General features: G+C 42.3%; 1 protein-coding gene across 5 annotated transcripts in view; it reads left to right on the forward strand.

Annotated features, from left to right (window-relative positions):
* The window catches only part of LPAR1 (lysophosphatidic acid receptor 1), an 83792-nt gene that overhangs the window by 23057 nt on the left and 40612 nt on the right, over positions 1 to 20123 (forward strand). For all 5 annotated transcript variants that reach the window (XR_012042336.1, XM_072860595.1, XM_072860591.1 and 2 more), the window contains 2 exons: positions 1376 to 1544; positions 13578 to 14325. Coding sequence is in view for 4 of the 5 variants with exons in the window: in XM_072860595.1 (XP_072716696.1) it covers positions 1485 to 1544; positions 13578 to 14325 (808 nt within the window). In the remaining variant the exon portion in view is untranslated. The remainder of the gene's footprint in view (positions 1 to 1375; positions 1545 to 13577; positions 14326 to 20123) is intronic.

Below are 20123 nucleotides of genomic sequence, written 5' to 3' on the forward strand. Positions count from 1 at the left end.
ATAGTAGTAGAAATTTGGAGCAAGGAGTGGAAAGAATGAAAGGTTACTAGCAAGAAATGAGTAGGAAAGAATAGGGGTCACTGGAAAGCTATATAAAGATGGAAAAAGTGATCCAAGAGCTTGGAAGATGAGACGGCTACATGTGACGTAAGGCATGCGGGGATGTGTTGAAATGCGAAGCAGGCATTTCAAGATGCAGGCTTTTTAAGAAGGAGGAATAATTTCCACAGTGGCGTGCAAAGGCTGAGTTTAAATGAACAGAAAAAGAAAGACATAATTGACTCAGAAAAGCACGTGGAGTGCAACTTTCCTACAGCACTTATCTGTTCTTTCTTGCCTTCGTAAGTAAGTGTTGCCTTTGAAAAAATTAACCGGAGGCCAGGAAAGTTACTAGCACTGTCTGTATGACTACACCATGGTCTCAGTTTCAAAAATACCAGTTAGGTTTGGGATCATTTTTGGTATATTTGTTGGATGCTGAATACACTTAGCGCAAGCGGTTTTCCACCATGACTTACAGAATAGGAAGTGGTCAGAGAGCAATAGGTATCTCTCCAAAATCCTTTCTGTGGTGGCTGATTTGTGGGTTGTGTTGTATATGTCTGGCCTGACGGGGGAAAAAACCTGCAGTAGTCTTCGTCTGGAATTTTTAAATGGGCTTAATTTCTTGGCCATTTACAGTTTTCTCCCCTCTTGTTTGGTTTTCTTTGTACAAAAGAATAGAAACGTATGTGGAAGCTGACCTAACCTTGATAAACATGATAGTTGTGGAAATAACTTCATTCTGTTGGATCATCTGGTCAAACTTTACATGGCAATTCAGTATATTTACCTACAGCAAATCTGTGCCTATCTAGCAAAAAAAAAAAGTATGATTAAAATAAATCAAGGATAAGGATGTCATAATGTTTATTTTTCTTAACACAGAAGAAAGGTTCATGTGATCACCAAACTGTAAAACAATAGTTGTTGAGGAAACAAATGTGTCCTAAATTCCAGCAAGTAATTCAATGAGTACTCTTCTGTGAGGGTTTTTTTTCTTCTTTTGGTGTGGAAAAAAAATGTTAACACAATTCCAATGCTCTGTAGGTGACCTTCTTTCCTTGCAAATGTGTACAAGGTCTATGCACTACCCTTGTTGTATTCAGTTCGTATGAATTCTAGTTTGTGTGGTCAAGTGAATTGTTCTGCTGTTCTGGACCAAATTCCAATGTGCCCTTTGAAACTTCTCCTGCAGATCTGTTGTGAATGGTCATGTAAGCAAGTCGGGTTGTGCAAACTCACAGGCTGGTTTTGCAGCAGCCGAGGGGCTTGGGTGTTGACTGCATACCCAGTTCTCTTGTTATTCTCAACAATTTTTTTTCCTTCTTACTAGGAGCAAATGCCAGCATGACTAAGGTCTGAGGAAGTGCTTCTGTGTTCCTACCAAGGGTTTGCGGGTGCAGAGGAAGGGTGCAAGGACAGCAGGGACATTTTGAGCTACCATGGATATCTCCACCGATTTGGTGCCATCCTCCATGATGTCCCAACCCGAGGTGATTGAGGTGAGTTAGACCACGATGAAACTCTAGCAGCGGAACTGACTGAACCTCTTTCTTATTTCCTCATTAATCCTAGCTTTTTCTCCTGTCTCACTGCTGAGTTATTGGGGGAATTTTTCCTGAATATTGTATTAAAGACACTCATCATTTGCCAATAATGTTCTTATACTTTGGGACATGGCATTGCTGTGTTGTACTACTATTTGTAGAAGAAAATATATGGGAAAATACGATCTTTATTGACTCCATGTAGGTGGTCCCTGCACCACGGTTTGATTTTTTTTTTTTACCATGCCTAATGAATACAAAGTAGAAGAAGGTCATAATGTTATTCAGTTGGAATAATACCACAGGAAATTTCATGTTCAGTGTTCTTATCAGAAAAGCTAAAGTTTTAAGCCAAAAGCAGCAATAAAATTAATAACATACGTAAGATTAGTGTGTTAGTAATTTTACTTTCATGAATCAAAGTGTGTGTTTCAGATTTTATATTTATAAATAGCCAAGTGATTTCTTCAGGTCCATGCACTGAACACCAAGTCCTTGTGTTTTCTGGTGAAGTAAACATTACAAACAGAAAAGCAGATGTTAATAACAGTCAAGATTTCATCTCAGAAAACCATTTTCAAAGTCCCTTTGACTTCATAGAGACCCAAGTGTCTGTTGCAACTTAAAACTTCTAAGGATGTATATTTTACTGAAGAGGGCACCACAATTGATTAAGGTAGATGTCACAAAATTTGAGATCTAATGTTTATTTTGCTTTGTTGTTGTTTGCTGGAGATTCTTTGGCTCAGGAGACTACAGCAGTAGTGTGCACTGGGAAGTGCGGTGGTTGAGAGATCCCTGGACCCTGTGAAGTTACAAAAAACATGTCCACTAATGGGTGGTGATGTGAAATGAGCTGAATCCAAAATCTCCTTTGGAGAAACTTCTTTGTGCTCCTCTTCTTCCTGTGTTTCAAATGGAGAACTAGTATATTTTAAAAGTATTTTTGTTGCTTTTCAAGTCTCTGTCCCTGTTAGGGTCAGAGAAGGATTCTGTGTCTTTACAGCTGAACAGAATACCTGGTAGGAGGTGGATGCTGCATGCTTGCATCCCAGGCTGCCTGGCTGCTGCTGCACTCTTCTCCCTTTCTGGAGAAAGGCTCCCCAAAGCCATCTCCTGGCGTGCTCTGAAAGGCACTTGCACCCCTGTCTCCGTGGGTTCTCTCTTCAGACCCTTCTTTATGTATGAGGAATTTGTGTATCTAAGGATTGCTGTTCAGGATAAATGCCTTCTTGAAGGGAACGTGAGGTCAACTGTGGTGCAAGAATGAGTGGAAGAAGAGCTCTCACTTGTAAAGGACTTGATGATCAGCATAGTCACCATTCTGTTGTACTTACGGGTGAATAAATGCACATCCTGTGTCTGCAGGGAGTTTCTGCTGAATAAATCCTGCCCTGGACTTGCATCGCTAGACCAAAGAGTAGAGATAAATGGATGATTCTGGTCATTAACTGGTAATCCAGACAGCTCTCCCTCCACTTGGGTTTTACAGACTGTGCTTCAATGGGATTTGACTTGGGATCCGAAAAGAAATGGCAACAGGAAGCAAAGGAAAGACTGGTATCTCAGTTTGGGAGATTATGGTTGAAAAATACCATTCTTTCAACCTCATGTTGTAAAAATGGACTCAAATTTGATATCCTTATGGGCAGACTTACATGCATGCATGAATTCCCAGAGATTTCAGTAAACCATTGCAGATCTGATGGTTGATATAAGGCTTCAATCCTATGTAAAGGAGTAACAACTCCAAACAATCAGCTGGGAGCCATGTGTATGTTTCTGAGGGTAAGGAAGAGCTTTTTAACAGGCAAGGACACAGTGAGACACATAGCTAAAGAAACAAATCATTAGATGGAAGTATTGAAGTAAAGCACTTTTCAGATTGGGACTGTGTGGGCTTGCCTTTCACGTTTGTGTTGACATACAAATGAATTTTGGCTATAGTTTAGAGAACTATATTCATTAAAATACTTTTTTTTTCTGGAGGACATTATTTTGCCTTTTAAAACTGAGCAGATGCCACAGTGTGCTGCAGAAGACATTTAGAGACTTATGTTTTAAGGAAGGATTTGTTTTTAAACTTGGAAGTAGCCTTGCATGCCTTCTGCATGAGCTAGATGGCATCTCAGTTACAAAAAGAAGTATTTTGCTACTTTACTTTAAACTTTATCTTTAATCTTTTTTTATCTTTTATCTTTAAACTTTCCTTTAGCATTGCCTGAATAGTTGGCTTCTTCATGTTTGATCAATTTGGTCTTAGAAATAAATATTATCTATTTTGTATAAACATGTATGTATATGCATCTCAGTAATAAATATTCCTCTGCCTATCACCCATCCTTTAACTGCACAGAGCAAACAAGAATAGGCTCTTCTTTACCACAGAGGAGAATCCCAGAGACCTCAGCAGGACCTTTTACAATCCAAATCCCACCCTGACAGGTTTTTGCTTGGGCTTGAATCCTTACAGATGCTTATGGTGGCACCACAATGAGGGGAGTTCCCGCTAATTTAATTGCAAATGGTATCTTTCTCAAGATTCGTCTTCTGAGTCAAGTAACAAAAAATTCACATTTTGGAAAAGTTCTTGAAAGTCACTTCTTGATACCAGGTGTGAAATTTTTGTTACTGTTTTAAAACGTTCTTATTGCTAGTGTGTCAACATAGGAAATGCTTTTGGTGCTCTCTGCAACCCTTTACTGAAGCAACACATTTTCCACAGTCATGTCTCTTCATACCCGCCCTATGCACTGACCTGTCCAAAGCTCCCTGCTCCCATCTTCTTTCCCCCCCACAGCATCTTCTTACCAGACGTAAGGAGTGGTGATGAAGAGCACAGATGTCATGTCTAAATGAGAAGGATGAGTAAAGTTTCAGGGTAGTTAGCTATCCATAGTTGAAATCTGGAATAGAAAATAGTTCTGGGACACCATTCACAATATGTCAGAGAAGTCAATGAAACAAAAAAATTCCAGAATATGCTTTAAGCTTGTGGCAACGGGGTTTTATTGTAAGGCAGAATCTAGTGATTTCAGACTAGATAAGCCATTCTGTTCCTAAAGAGAAGAAACAAAATGTAACAGAACTTTTTGATTTTTAAGTTGGGGATATTTTCTGGTACATGTGATGACTTCATACCTCAGCTATGTATAAGCAAAATTACATCATAGAAACCTGATTAGTCTGATAGCGCAGTAAGAGGAAAGTTAAGTAATTCTGTAAGAAGCATTTAGCATCCCAGAGGGCTTACCTGTTTGCAAAAAGGAACTATAACAAGTGGTGATCTAAACTGATTAATATACTCTGTGAAGTGATTAGAATCTTCTCTCTTTGTGAATGGCATGAGATGAATTCTGCAGTAAAAGCTTTGAAGAAGAAATGATTTGAGCTCCAGTTGCTTAATGAACCAGGCACTTCCAACAGTGCTTCAGAAATGCTTAAAAGAAGAAAACAACAAAAATTCATCATTCTCTCTTTGCTTCTGCCAGCAGTGGATCCTACCAGCCAAATACTAGAAGTAAATTAGTGTATTTAAATAACTGCCTTGCAGCTGTTCCGAAGAGAAATCCAGAGTAGTTTCCATTATAGTGGCCTTTCATGGCTGTGTGGTTACCAGAGCCAAAAACATTTCTCCCACTCTGTGCCATTGAATACTTCTCTATTTTCCCTTCTCTTTGTCTGAATTAGAGTGGAAGAGATTTAAACTATCCTTGCCACAGAATGGTCATCCTCAGTAGCTTTTTCCTCTTTATAATGATGCTTGAGAACAGACTTTTGTGGAGTGGCACAGATGTTATCACCCGTTTCCCCAACAAAGCCCAACACGATTTGCATTTTGGATTTGGTGCCCAAATTTCTGCAGCCAACAAATGTGCTTTTTTTTTTCTCCCCTTCTAGGTGAGTAAACAAATTAACCTCTTTACCAAAACAGACCTCTGGTGGTGGTAAATAAGGTAATCAAGAGAACAAAAGGAAATGGTGAGACTGGAAGAAACAATTTGTGATTAGAAGTATATCCACCCAGTTACAGGCATCATAGGGGAAACTTAAATACCAGTATGGTGTGTGTGTTTTTTTTTTAATTCTTATACTAGATGAGTTTACCAGGCGTTCAAAATACATCTCCATTTTCTTCAAAGTAGACCAATACTTCCTTATAGGCTAGGCAGCTGCTCAGTACTGTACGAACAAGTTACTGATAAAGAACCCATTGTTGCCAGGGCCCTGAGAGGGAAAGATATTTCTGTATTCTGTTTGCATATTTCACAAAGCAGTGCATCAAAGCAAAAGAAACCCAAACTGCCTGATGTATATTTAAAGAAAAAAAATGTATTTGCTGTGGTGAACACAGGATAGTCATCTTATTTCCATTTGGAAATCTCAATTTCCAGCCCAAAATGAAATTTGCTATGCTCATTAACATTATTTTGAATAAGCATTTTGCTTGTAGGCTAAACTCTCCCAAGTGCTTACTTTGCTGGTTTGCTTGGTGAGGAGTGATGGAAGGTGTGCCTTGCAGATGGAAGTAGCCCCAGTAGCCTACAGCATTTTTTCAGCATAAAAGGCCAGTCTTTCAGCTGCTGGAGCCAAGAATTAATTCCCAGCTTGGCTCACTGAGTACCAAGCTGGGCCAAAGGATGCATGTTGCAATTCGTTATGCATGGAAACTCACTTGGGATGTTAGAGGTGCGGATTATTTTTTTTTTTCCCCTCCCATTTCTTCCACCCTGATGGCTTCTGAAGTGACACAGATAGGGGACTGTGTGCTGCACCTCTCTCGAGGCAGCTCTTTGCGAGGCTGGGGTCTTTGGGGAAGGTCTGTCCTGCGCTGCACTCATCCTGCTCAGCAGCCCGCGGGCACTCACCGCAGGTCGGAGGTCTGGCGACGATGTTCAAGTTGAAGATAAGGCAAGTAGGCAACCGGGGAGTGAACCGGGTGAGATGGTGTAGAAGCCTAGTCTGCATCATGACACAGACTTTTTTTGAAGGCGTAAGAGGTGGCATATTTCGGTCACTAAATTAGCTGATGGAATATAATTGCCACCTTGTGTCTCCCACAAAGCCGGGAAGTGTTGAGGCTATAGCCGTGTTTGTGAAGCTCAGCTTGTCATGAAAGCTCCCCCAGAAGAAAATGAAGCCTGAAGAGCTTTGCAGAAACCCTTTCTGTACTCTGTGTGGGACATTTGGGCTCAGCTACCTAATTTGGGCTCAACATGCCCAACCACATCTCTCCTGGTGGCAAAGCCAATTAGCTTATTTTTGCAATACCTCCGGGTTGCAGTGGCAGCCTCCCTTTGAGAGGAGCTTGGGCGGCAGAGAAGTGCTGTGTGGTCTGGGAACAAATCCTTGGTAATCAGTGTTAAAGCCATCCTAGCAGTGTAAGGGGGGATGTGATGATGTAGAACTATGTCCTGATTCAAACAGTCTTCCTTTCCTCTTCAACTGGAAAACATTCATCAGACCATGTAGGTAGTGCTTGCGAGGGATGCAGCTCATCTGAAAATGCTGGATCTCTGGAAAAGGAGCAACAATATAGCAGTGTCTGAATTATTGGGTAGGTTGCTAGAGGAATGAGTTCACTCTCTGTCTTTGCTTGGATATTTTTTTCCAATTCTTCTAGATTTTTAATTTCCTAAATATCCTTTTGCTTGCAGAATTCTGCAAGCAAATGCTTGCAGTGTGCAGCAGTTCCTTTCTTGAGCAGTAGAAAGTGCCAGAAGTTGAAACGACAGAGCTGGCCATCTGGGGGCCTGTTGGGCCAGCTCAGGATGCTCCTGACCATCGCTGCTCTTCACTAACGCTCTTGTGTTTGAACAGTGGATTGCGTGGCTCCTGATTTATCTATCCTGAAAAGCTGTAGGGTCAAGTCGAGGTATTTCAGACCCGATAGTTAGCAAACCTGGCATCTTCCAGAAGAAAGGCATTTTTAGAGTTAGCTGGACTTCCTGCTCTCACCCATTCCTTTTTTAGCCCATGGAAGCTATTTTTGAACTTGCTTTTGTAGTAGTCGACAGTGAATAAGCACTAAGGAAGGTCAACACCCTCCCTGGTTTTATAGTCAATCTGTGGAGGTTGTAATCATCGTTTCCAACAGGATCTGTCTCACTTGTGAATTATACCTTCCTTAGTAGAAGTAAAATTGCTTCTTTTTCCAGTGTTGCTGGTGACTGGGTCTCTTTGGTATACTGAGTAGGGTGTACCAGATCTGTTGGGTTACCCTTTTCAGGTATGAACTGTAGGATACAGAGAACTTCTCAGTTCAGTTTCTAGTAGATGGGACATTTGTTAGCTCTGAGACTCCATAGTAATACAGTCTACTACAAAAGCATCCTAAAAATTATTGGATATGCCAGCCATTGCCACACGATCCATAAGTAACTTTATGCTTTATCATGTTATAACAGAGTTAAAGGAATCTCCTTGCAAAGAAAGTAATTTCCTCGTGTCTTTTCAGCTATGTGAAGGGCAAAATGAGTCTAGTCAAATGAAGAAGTGGCCTGCTGTGACTGAACCACCACATCTTAACGTACAAGCTTTTCTTTAAGTCTGCCAAATGATTACTTTGGGAGATGCAGTTCTGGAAAGGGTATGTGAGGAGGTGTTGTGATTTGGTGGTAGGATTTCATACTTTGATTGTGCAGATGAAATTATATCTGTTCATAAGGCATAGCAGGCATAAGGCTATAATGAATTGGGACTTTTTTCTTGAGACTGTTTTTTTGACTTAAATTTTGGGTAAATACCTCCTCAACTTCTACTTTTATATTTACAGGAAATACTGTCTTTTCCGCTTTATTTTTAAACCTTTTGTTTCTTTTGCATTCTGCAGTTTGAACAATAGTTTGTGCTTTTCATTAGGTAATGGGGAAATTTTTGTTGCAAATCGGAATTTTTTCTCATCTGTTACAAGTTCGCTTTCATAAACCCCATGGTTTTGCAGTTGTGGGTTGAAAAAGTATTTACATATTGATTCAATTATTCCTATACTTACTTGCTTATGCTTATTTTAAAGATACTCTTAATTGATATGCTTATTTGGGGATTTTGAAGTTGGCAGTTCCCCCAAGTTTTTCAGCTCTAGCCTTCCTCGTACATTGGTAAACTTCAGAGTATTAAGCTAAACTGAAAGCAGTGCTACTGCTTTTCCATTCACTTCTGCACTAAATGTAGAGCTTTAAGACACCTAGTGCTTTTGGAGTCCTAGTCTACCATTCCCAGTTCTGCATTTCCTCTGAAATATCTTCTGGATTTCTGGGCAGCACTGAGAATGATAAATATTGGTTTTGGGATCCAAGGGTAGCTACCTCAGAATTAAAAGCTCATCCTGTGTAGAATGAGTCTCCTCCAAGTCTTGCAGACTTCAAGGAGACTGCATGCAACTTGCATGACTTCTAAAAAAATTGAGGTCTCTGGCTTGTACTTGGCATTTCATTGTATGCAGAATTGTCATCATCCTCAGACTTCTGTGCCAAATAAATTGCTTTTCATCTCTTCTGTGTTCTGGGTAAGAAAACAGCAGCTCGTCAAGGTTAATTCAGTAAAGGGGAAAAAAAGAGAGGAGCAGACTGTGTTTGGAGAGCTAAGGGTTAAAATATTTTTAAGAGTTTTCTTGGATACAGAATCATTTTTGTGGCTTCCAAGTTTTAAAAGCTCTGTAAAAGTCAGACCTTAGTATTCTAAGAATGTTCAGCTCTGTTTCTCTCGGCAAGAAATAAATGCACCCACGCCTGCTGGGGGTTGGTTGGTCCTTCTTTTTTGAATTTTGTTTTGTTTTGGTTTTGTTGTTAGGTGGACTGAGGAACTCTGCAGACTCTCGGGTTGCAGTGCGTTTTGTAAACTGATCATTTGCCCCTCAGGCACCTTGTGCTAACAAATGCTTCGTTTAGACAGTATCAATCAGCAGTGTTTGAAAACTTGTTGGTGTTCGTTTTCCACCCTAAGCATCTCCCCATGCACAGCCCTCGCCAGCCGGGCTGTCGCTCACCACCGAGCTGGCAGGATCCAGAGCTCCCTTCTGTCCAGGCATCCAGTGCCTTCTCCACTCCGGTCTCTTCCCTGAGTGGGGAAGGGGGTAATGGGCAGCTCAGCCGAGAACACCCCATGGGCAAGCTGCTCCATGCCTTGGATCCAAATCCTTGCCCCACTTCCAGCTGTGATGGAGAGGTGGGGCAGCAGCAAGATGAATTAAGCACGAAACCAACTGGAGAGTTACCAACTGGAAAGTTGCTTACGTGGGCTCTTCTTCCCAGTCTCCCCACTGCCACCCCAGTGGCGTGGTCCCATGCCACCAGAGGAGAGACTCGATGGATCTTAAAGGTCTTTTGGACTCGATGATCCTAAAGGTCTTTTCCAGCCTGTACGATTCTGTGAGAGGAGCCAAGAGGACAAGTATAGCAGGTAGTGGCTGGAAAAGCCAGTGCCAAGGTGATGTTCTGGCCGCGGGATGACTAGGTGTTGACTGTAGAAGCAGAGTGACTTTTATTTATGAAGTCCTGGTGCCAGATTTCCTGGTCTGTGTGTACCGTGTTGTGCTTATAACGACATCTCATGATTTTAAGATATTTAACTCCATGTACTCAGGATTTTCTTGTTCTTTGGTTTGGGACAACAGCGTCTTAAGTATTAAGTCAACCTCACATGGTTAGAGGAGGCTTTGCTTTTACCCTGCTATTACTCCATTTTGCTTTATCTGTCTTGTGGGTTTAGAATTCAGACGTTTTCTTTTTCTACACAGATGTGTCCTAGAGGTTTAGTTAACATGGGCAATTTGCAGCTCAGTTTGTTTTAAACTTCTGTTGAGATACACTAAATGGATGAGGTAAATCTCAGGGCACTGCACATCTGGCTTACCCAGGCAATGAAACACACTGAGTGGAAACTTCAGGAAATTAAAATATAAACTTCCCTGCCCCTTTTCCTGCAGGGGCAGGAGAGGGGATGGGTCTGCCTGCTTGCATATGCCATTATGGTATGTTAACACTTTCGGTACCTAGAGATACGTTATATTTCCCTCCTGCTTGAGCCTTTCCAGCCAGATAGCAGCATCACAGGTAAATGCGATGCCTTGGGATTTGTATGTTCGTGACCTGGGAGGTCAAAACCTTCCTGTAAGATATACACTGGCATCCGAGAAAGCTGATCGTCTGGAAGTCCCCTGTTTGAACTTTTGTCAGCAAACTGTCTCTTCTGCTGCTGCTCTTTCCCTTGGGACTGAAAAGATTGCTTTTAAAGGAGATCCTAGGTTTTAGATTAGCATGCTCTAAAAACAAAACTTCTCCAAAATCCCTTATGCAAACAGAGTGTTTTGTTCCTGTGTATTCAAAACGAGAGAAGAAGCCAGTGAGCCTCATGCTATCCTCCAGGATTACTCAAGTGCTGTCATGCTTTTGAATTTAACAAGTCTGACTCTGTAGCATTTTACATACTCTTATGTGCGTTGCATACATTCAGCCCTGGCTTGGCATTTTGGAATAAGACAAATGCACAGCACTTATCAGTGGATGTTACAGTGAGCTTTTTTTAATCGTATCTTGTTTCAGATTTCATATGAAAAGGCTGGGGAGGATATTACAAAATGGGGGGATAATTCACATTCTAAGCCCATATGCAAAACAAAGCCACACAAAAAAAAAGAAAGAAAAAAAGTGGTATTTACCACATCTTAAATTTCTGAATTAAAAATACGTGTTCTGCCAGGTATAGCTGGCTTCTCTCCACAGGAGCAACAGTGGAGCAGGAATCGTTACATATGGGCAGCAGCCATCTGGAAGAAAAATTTAGATCGACAAATGTATAGACAAAGAGAGAATTTATTCAGGATCACAAAAGTCCACTAGATCCTGGAGTCCTGACCTCCTCTGTAATTCAGACTCTAAGACTGCATCCAGATATTCCTATAGCGAGCAAAAATCCGGGGCATTCACATAATTAATGCAGATGTTGGCAAGCTTTTATAAGGGTCACTAATTCATTCGTATGACTTCCTCTCTCCCTCAAGGGTTCTTATACTTGACCTGTTATTACCACACAGTCTTTAACCAAAGAATTAAAGCCAGATGTCTTGTAGCTAGGTCTCTTTTTGTTAAGTAGCCCTTATAAATCGTTTTTTCTATGCAACAGAGGGATCCTACATGAGAACTTTTTAAAATTCTTAAATAATTAAGGCTGAAAGGTTTCTAACCTAAGAGGCGATGTATCCTAGAGGAACAATAAAAGTTTTATAGTCACTGTGCTGAGAAATACTGTTTACTCTAGCTTTTTATTATCCTGGGTCTGCAAATGTTTCTCATCAATGTTTAGGTTGGGAGGTAAAATAATTCTAAAAAGACCTTTTTCTTTAACGTAAATCTAAATGTCATGTAATGCATTTGGGTTATAGGCAGAAAGTTTTGTATGTTGCTTTATTGGAATTAGCTTAATTGTGTTGACAAACAGAGGGAAATGAAAGGAAACAGAAATAGCTTTGGGTAATTCTAAGGAAATCTTTATCCCATACTATTTTCACTCAAGTCCAATTACTAATTCTGTTTCCCAATCCTGTACATTTTTGGTTTCAACATGAAGGTTAGGTTAGCTGTAGCATTTCCTGCAGAATGGCTGGAGCTGTCCAAAACATGGGGGTTTGTTTGCATGTTTTAATGGGAAGAAATTCTCATCTTTTAGTGTTGTTGATCTGTTCTTTGGTTGGGCTTGTTACCTGGCTTCCTGCTAAAACTGCTCCTCTTTTTGTAAAAATTCAAGTTTAGTCAGTAGAGTTTCACAGCCGTAAAAGCAGGGTGTCAGAGCCAGCTCTCCTGGGTCTCTTTAGAAAGAGACTTTTTTGACATGACTTTCTTGGTTTGTTTTTTTAATTATTATTTTTACATCCTCATTGTTAGCCATGCTAAACAAGGAACCAGTATGTTATTCAGAGGGGTTTCTTTTTCTGAGGTTTGCCTTTTGGGAATTGCACCTTGAGTAATTGATTATAACTGAGGATGGAATCTCATTAAGAATTTTCATGTTAGCCAAAAGTTTTATGCAAAGCTTCTACATTCTGGTAGAGTATGGGGCTTGTTTGTTGCACCCGTAGCTGTGCTCAGCTGAATATTCTGCAAGGAAAATTAATCATGTATTCCTTGCCACAGCCATAATAAAACTTAATGCAAGAAATAAGGTTTGATACTTTCAACACTAGTTAAGTCAAATACTGCTTTTCTGATTTCTTGCCTCACTCCTTCTATTTCAAATTGGAATAAGCCAGTTCAGATGAGTTATACTTTAAAGCATGGTGTATTTGAAACCCCATTTAGAAACGTGGCTGATAGAAAAAGAAGAATGCTCATAGAAACACAGTGGCATGCTTCTTTTATTGGTTATAAATGCACTTCATGCCTTATGGACAGACACAGCTCCTGATCCTGGCAATTCACAGCCTTAGAGCATATTGATGATCTTAACTTAGGGTGGTCTTCCCAGATTTTAAGACAGGACAAGAAGGAATGCCCCTGATGGAGACCCGAATGAGTCAAAACCTGCTGGGAAATGTAATCCACTTTTCTTCCTCTTTGAGGAGCTCTTTTAACACCGCTACAGCCAAGCAATAGTTTTATGCACTGATAACGTAAATAAGGTGTCCCGTAATAGTTAACTTTTCTTAATTACGAATTGCATGCCCTTCTCGCTAAGTGAATTTTTCAGCAGGTCTGCTTGGCCAGAAGCTCGTTTGCTATGCAATTTACAACGATGTCAGAAATCGTGCTAGCTCCCAGAGCAGATGGAAACATTTCTGGTTGTTTCTAATCTGGTTGCTGTTACTAGACTCCTCAGAGCAATTGTTTGCGAGTTGTGGAATGCCTTTTGGTCTGAAAAAATAGATTTGTTCTGAAGCATGTTCCCTTCCTGTCCCCCTCCCCGCTCTCTGTGCATGTCTTGTCTATGGAGGCAATCATATGTTTTCAGTTCTGATGTCATTCTTTTTTTTCTCTCCTTCTTCCCTTCTTTCAGTCCACAGCCATGAGCGAACCACAGTGCTACTACAATGAAACCATCGCCTTCTTTTATAACCGAAGTGGAAAATATCTAGCCACTGAATGGAACACTGTCAGCAAACTTGTAATGGGACTGGGGATTACCGTCTGCATCTTCATAATGCTGGCTAACCTCTTGGTTATGGTGGCTATTTATGTCAACCGCCGATTCCACTTTCCTATTTATTACTTAATGGCCAACTTAGCCGCTGCGGACTTTTTTGCAGGGCTGGCCTACTTTTACTTAATGTTCAACACAGGACCCAACACTAGAAGATTGACTGTAAGCACCTGGCTTCTTCGTCAGGGCCTCATTGACACTAGCCTGACAGCCTCTGTAGCCAATTTGTTGGCCATCGCTATTGAGCGGCACATTACAGTTTTCCGAATGCAGCTACATACTCGGATGAGCAACCGGCGAGTGGTGGTCGTAATTGTTGTTATCTGGACTATGGCCATCGTCATGGGCGCCATACCAAGTGTCGGATGGAACTGTATTTGTGATATCACTCACTGCTCCAACATGGCACCGCTCTATAGTGACTCCTACCTGGTATTCTGGGCTATTTTCAACCTGGTCACTTTTGTGGTCATGGTGGTCCTATATGCTCATATCTTTGGGTACGTCCGCCAAAGGACTATGAGAATGTCCAGACACAGTTCTGGACCCCGCAGGAATCGGGACACCATGATGAGCCTCCTGAAGACTGTGGTCATTGTGCTTGGTAAGTGCTTCCTTTGTCTCCGCTGTTATCCCCACTCGGTTTCTTATCAGGTGATTTCAGTAATGCATGTCCAGCTTCTGGGAGGTCGGCAGCATTTGGAAGACACAGGAAGAGGTGAGGGCAATAAGAACCCCCAGCATTCATTACTGTGTTGGGACTATCAAGTTTAGTTATGGAAGTGGGTATCGGAGACTTGGTCACTCAGCCCTGTAACATGAAACTGATGAAAATCCAGGACCTCCAGATGTAAGGTGGTGGGTTTTTTTGCAGCAATGCAGGTTTAAAACCTGTTGTAGCAGCCTGTCCTGTGCAACGTTCACCCTTTTGTCTTTGAAAATGCCACATGGCTGCAACCTTAAAATAGTACAGGGAAGGCTCAATCTTCCACTGAAGTACCTCTTGTCTCCTTTTTGCCACTCAAAAGGTGTTGTGTGTATTCAGGCAGTACTCCCATGTCTGGATAACGGTGAGGGGCTACAGGCTATTGCTGAAAACACTTTTTGTGTTAAGCTGGACTGCATGTACAGTTCCCTCGGGTCTATGATGTTTGGCACATCTGAGTATCTGCCAGTTTGCTAGTACAGAAAAGTGGCATGTGAGGCACTGGTGTGCTTAAGCACACTGCTCAGGAGGTGCCTAAGCTTCAGGGCTTGGAAAACAGGGAAACATGAGGCAAATATCATGACACACTTTGGAGTCAGAAGGCTCCTGTCTTTTTGTGGATGGCTGTATTTGGTTTTTGTCTGGGGCTCTCAGTTTCCTTAGGCAAAAGCACAGCCTGGACACTGGGTACCATTCCCTGGTGATTTTTGGTGTGGTTTGTTCTGCTGTTCGTTGCTGCAGATGACAAAGCGCTGCAGGCAGGCAGGCAGGAATGGTGCTGTTTGTCTCCTTGTCCCAGTCTGTGTTCCCACCCATGAGGTCCTCCAGCACAGTACACAGATCTCTTGGCATTCTGGTACCCTGTTGCATCGTGAAGTTGCTCTAGTAGTCCATAAATGCAACTGCAAAGCCCAAAACTTAGCCCCAGTTCTTGCTTTGACATCCTCATTTTCATGGCTTTACACCGTGACTTCTGCTTTCTAGCAGTTACTGTCAGCACAAACACGGCAGAATAGTTGCAGAGATTTGATGTGAGTCACTGTGTCAACACATATGTTAGTTTAAGAATGTACATTCTGCTCTCTGACCTAGTGATTAGCTTTGTAACCAGAATATGAACTGTGTAGTTGACTAACCTGTCCAGCCATTGATAAGTCGTATTCCTACGTGTCCTGCTCTTCTCTTCAGGAAAAAGAGTTTTGCAAGGGGAGGCTGTAGTGGTGGGTAAAACCTCTCCTGGCTGCCTGGTGGTTCGGAAATCTATCCCTCCCCACCTCTGTGATCCTCCTCACAGAAGGCAAGATGAGATTAAGAACGCAAAGAAAATTCAGGTTTTGCAGTCTTCTTTATAGGAAATAGATCCTTGTTTTCCCTCCTGAATGGACCGCTGTTCATACAGCAGTGGAGTACTTCCTGTGAGGTGGAAGACTGGCTCAGACTTAAAGGGGAAAAAAAAAAAAGTGGGTGGGAAATGGTAAGCGCTTATACCAGTGCAATGCAGAGTTGTAGGAATAAATAAATAGTCACTGAATAAATAGCACGTGGCAGCTAATCCCAAGCATGTATGGGACTAGAGGTATGTATGCAGCTGGAAGGGTAGGTAGTGACTGCACCCTCCTCTGTTCTCCTATGAACAGAGATTCACAGGGAAGATGTACAGGCCACCCAGTGTGGCCACAACAGTAGAGGTGTACAAAGAACATAAAGTAGCCCCCCCACACACCTTATTTTTTCTAGGTATTGTTCTGGAAACAGTGGAACAGCTCCAGAGGTTGAGTAGCATTAGCCAAACTGAAGGTGACTCAAGTTTAGCTGCCAATGTAGTTCAGTAGTGTCTCTGATTCCTCATTGGGGCTATTTGGAGTAAGGTGTTTCAGGACTGCAGGTAGCACATGTTGAAGTTTTCTTCGAAATTCAAACAGGACCTTATTTCTTGTTACCGGTGCAGTTAAATTCATTCAGTGTTGTGCACACACTCTGCTTTAGCACCTCTTCTAATCTGCATAAAACACCATTTACAGAGAGAGCTAATGTATTATTTTATTAAATCTTTTTGAAGAAAACAAAGGCATTCCCAGGCTGTGACACTCTTAATCCTATATTTGGATCTCCCACTTCAGTATTATTTTGAAGAGGTTTTCATTTCTGTTTTTTTTTTCCCAAAGCAGTGTGGTTTCTTTGGTTGGAGGAGGTCAGCCATAGGGCTATAGTGTAAAGAAGCAGGGACACTTTCACCTCCCTATCACCTGTGAGACACAGCTGCAAGATAAAAATGGCTGGGAAACAGCTGTGGGGTTTTTTTAAATAGTAATTTAAAAAAAAATAGCCTGAAGCCAAGAAGCAGGCGTGGGGGCAACCACAGAGGCTTTTGGGAAGTTAAATGTTTGTACATCAGGGTGTTAAGCAGGGTGCTAGCTGAACCATGGGAAAAGTTCATTAGTTGCCATCAGCTGCTGAGTGCCATCCCATATTACTGAATTTGCACTTCCCATGGAGGATCGGTTTTGTGGTTCTAAAAAAAAAAAAAAAAAAAAGCTAAACATCGCTTCGAAGTGCTGGTTAGGCTATGTCTCAGTTTGGAGCAGACGGTGCGGTCAGCCTGTTGATCAGGCGGGTGTCCTGGTGCTCTGGCACTGCTTGCAGTCTGCTTGCAAGTCTGGCTTAAAATTTTCACAAGCAGATGATTTAATTTCAAGTGTCATACTTCCTGAATGCCTTCTTGCAAAGGTAGTCAATGCATAGTCTTGCAAGTTTATCTGCTTCAGCTTTGGGAAAGGCAGAAAAGCTGGGTGTCTGAGGCCTGGAACAACTTGCTGAACGCTTATCTCATGCTATCTGGCTTTTTCTGCACCAGTGAACCTCAATAATACAGAGGAAAAGACCCCCTGCCTTTGTTAGTGGTGCAGATCAGGGTAATACATTGCTGTTTGAGGCAGAAACAAACTTTTTGCTGGAGGTGGGGAGGGGAAAGGAAGTGTTGCAGTTTATTCTTAAGATCCCTCTCCCTCTTCTCCTGCCCCACACCTGGGTGGGGAAGGGAGCTGGTGTGCATCAGCCCACTTACCCAGGAGGAGGCAATCCGTTCTGGAGGAGAGGGAGGGTGCCTTGGGAACCAAGGAGAAACAGAGCTGGGAGTCTGAGTAAACCTATGAGCACTGGCAGAGGGAGACAAACCAGTCCTCGTCTCAGGATCTTTGTTAAAATGCTGCTCAGCCGTAAGTAACCCCCTTGGGATTTGGGCAGCAATGAACTGTTCATTTGACTTTTCAACTTCCATGAACGCGTCTTCCTGAAGTCGTCCTGCTGGCTGTACTCCCAGGCAGAGCCTCGCTGCTGCAAGCAGAAGATCATCTTTTCCCGTCCCCATCCACGCTGCGTTTCGGGGGACAGGAGGCAGAGGGAATTAACACAAGAGCTTCTTGTTCGTTAGCTGCCTAACACCGCCTGCCCTCCTCGCGCCTTGCTGCCTCGCTCCAGGAGGAGAAGAGCCGCCCCGAAGGGGTGCAGCCCTCCCGGCAGCGATGCTGTCAGCATGTGCGGGGCCGAGGCCAGCCGCCTCGGACAAGAGGGCGATTGTGCGGGGAGGGCTACGGCTGCCCGACGCGCTGGCTGGAGCGGTCGGGATCTGGCACACTGCGTCATCCCACAGGGCGGGTGGGATGCTGAATCCTAGGAACAAGGCAAAAGCAGAGAACAGATTTTTTTTTTTTCTTTTTCCTTTTCATGCCCTTTTGTGTTTTTTTTTTTTTTGTTGAGTAAAATATTTTAAACAGAAGGAAGTGATTTCATAGTTGAGCCCTTTTTTAACAAGGCTGCTTTTGAAATCTTTCGAAAGTAACAAGGAACATAAAGCTCTTTCTCTAGAGCATGCCTTTCCTTTGCGCTGGGGCTAAGGCAGGACTGATCTGTGTACCGCACATCACCACAAAATCAGGTCTGGTTTGGCTTGCAGCTCAATGACACTTTGCCTTTCACCACCACCATGTGTTATGTTTCAATGAGCGATCAAGGGAACAGGCAGAAACCTAGCAGATACAACAGCTGAAGGTCGGCATCCTCTCTTCCATCCTCCTCATTTTCTTGTCTTACTTTTAAGGACAAAGCTAAACTTTTTCTGGTGGAGGTCATAGTTAGACACTGAATGCATTTGGCTGGGCTAAATGCAGGTTTGGCCCCGAAGTGGATGACAATATCTAACTACTGTTTTAAGAAGCAGTGAAAGCACTGAAAAAGGATTTCAGAGCTCAGGGCTGCAAAAACTAGCTCTGCTCTGGATTTCCGTGGCCTGGAATAAGTCATGAAAGGCTAGGGTCTTTTAGAGGTTCTTATATACCTGCATTTGTAGATAACTACCGGCTTAGATCATTACTGTTGGAAAGTTAGCCTGTGTATTCTCATGCCTAAATGCTGATTAAACACCCATCCTTAATTTGTCAGCTCTAGCTTTTACACTGTGGATAACTCTTCCCTATACCTCCATACGCATCTTTGGGCATTCTTCTCTATTTAGAAGTTAGACTGTGAGATTATGATACTGAGGTTTTATAACTGAATTTTAAATAATAACAGCAACGACCCTTCTTATGTGTATTTTATCAATCCTGCCAATTAGCCTTCTCTGTTGAGTGAGTTCTCAATGGTGTTTGGCCAAAATGAGGCATGCCTGTTGAGCTGAGCACCACAGCTAGCCCCCAGGACGTAGGGAGAGCAAACAATGAAGTTGTGTTTGCTTACCCTTTATGTTCCTGGGAACTAAAAAGACACTTAGGCCTTTCCCGCCTATAAGACCATCCGCTTTGTTCGGGGGAAGGTGGTTTATTCTGTAAGATTTGGAAACTAATGTGGGCACAGATAAAAAAGTGAAGGTTCTTTTTGTGTAAACTGTTTTGATTTAAAGGAGTCTTACTGTGTTTGAAGACAGTCCCTTGCTTATTATAACGAAGCAATAAATGCAAGGAAAACATCTGGAAGTTCAGTATAAACATCTGGAAGGGTGGAACTGCTCAGCAACAGCTTTTTTCCTGCCCTCTCTTTCTGCCACAGTTATGAATTGCAGGAGAGACTTATTTTTGTACTTTTGTAGCTTTTCTTTCACAACTAGGTACCAAATGGGGATGGAAAGCAGCAAATGACTACGGTAATGCACGAGTGTCAACATATGCTGTAACCAGACAGTGAAAGCAAATCAATAAAGTGCATTATTGATAACTTTAACCTTTCTGGGTGATTGATTGATATGCAGCATTTCATTCCAAGATCAAAAACATGAAGTGCTGTGGATGCATATTTTTTAGAAGATGTTTTTAATATCTATGCTGTCTCTTCTGGCATGCAGTCTGCATCTTTTCCCGCTTCTTCCCCTCATGCAGTAAGAGCGCTTGATTTTCAGTAGAAAATAAAAAGGCTGTGAAATAGTGCTACAACCAGAATGACAGCACCCTGTGTTTTGCCAGAGGCATGTCTTGATATTTCCATATCCCCCATGCAGTGTTGGGTGGTCAACTGGCATGGCCCATCTTCATCAGCCCCTAAATCGTAAGGCTTTGAGCTACCTAAGCCTTATTAACTATACGTCAGCAGTTACCAAGTAAGCGGTCGTGGGCCAAGATGAAGATGCTCTTGTCTAGGCAGAGCTTGGTTATGGCATCACATGAACTTGGGCAGACCTTCCCTGCCCACGGGAAGTTATTCTGGTG

Source organism: Ciconia boyciana, chromosome 4 (genome assembly GCF_034638445.1).
Source record: "Ciconia boyciana chromosome 4, ASM3463844v1, whole genome shotgun sequence".
Taxonomy (NCBI): Eukaryota; Metazoa; Chordata; class Aves; order Ciconiiformes; family Ciconiidae; genus Ciconia; species Ciconia boyciana.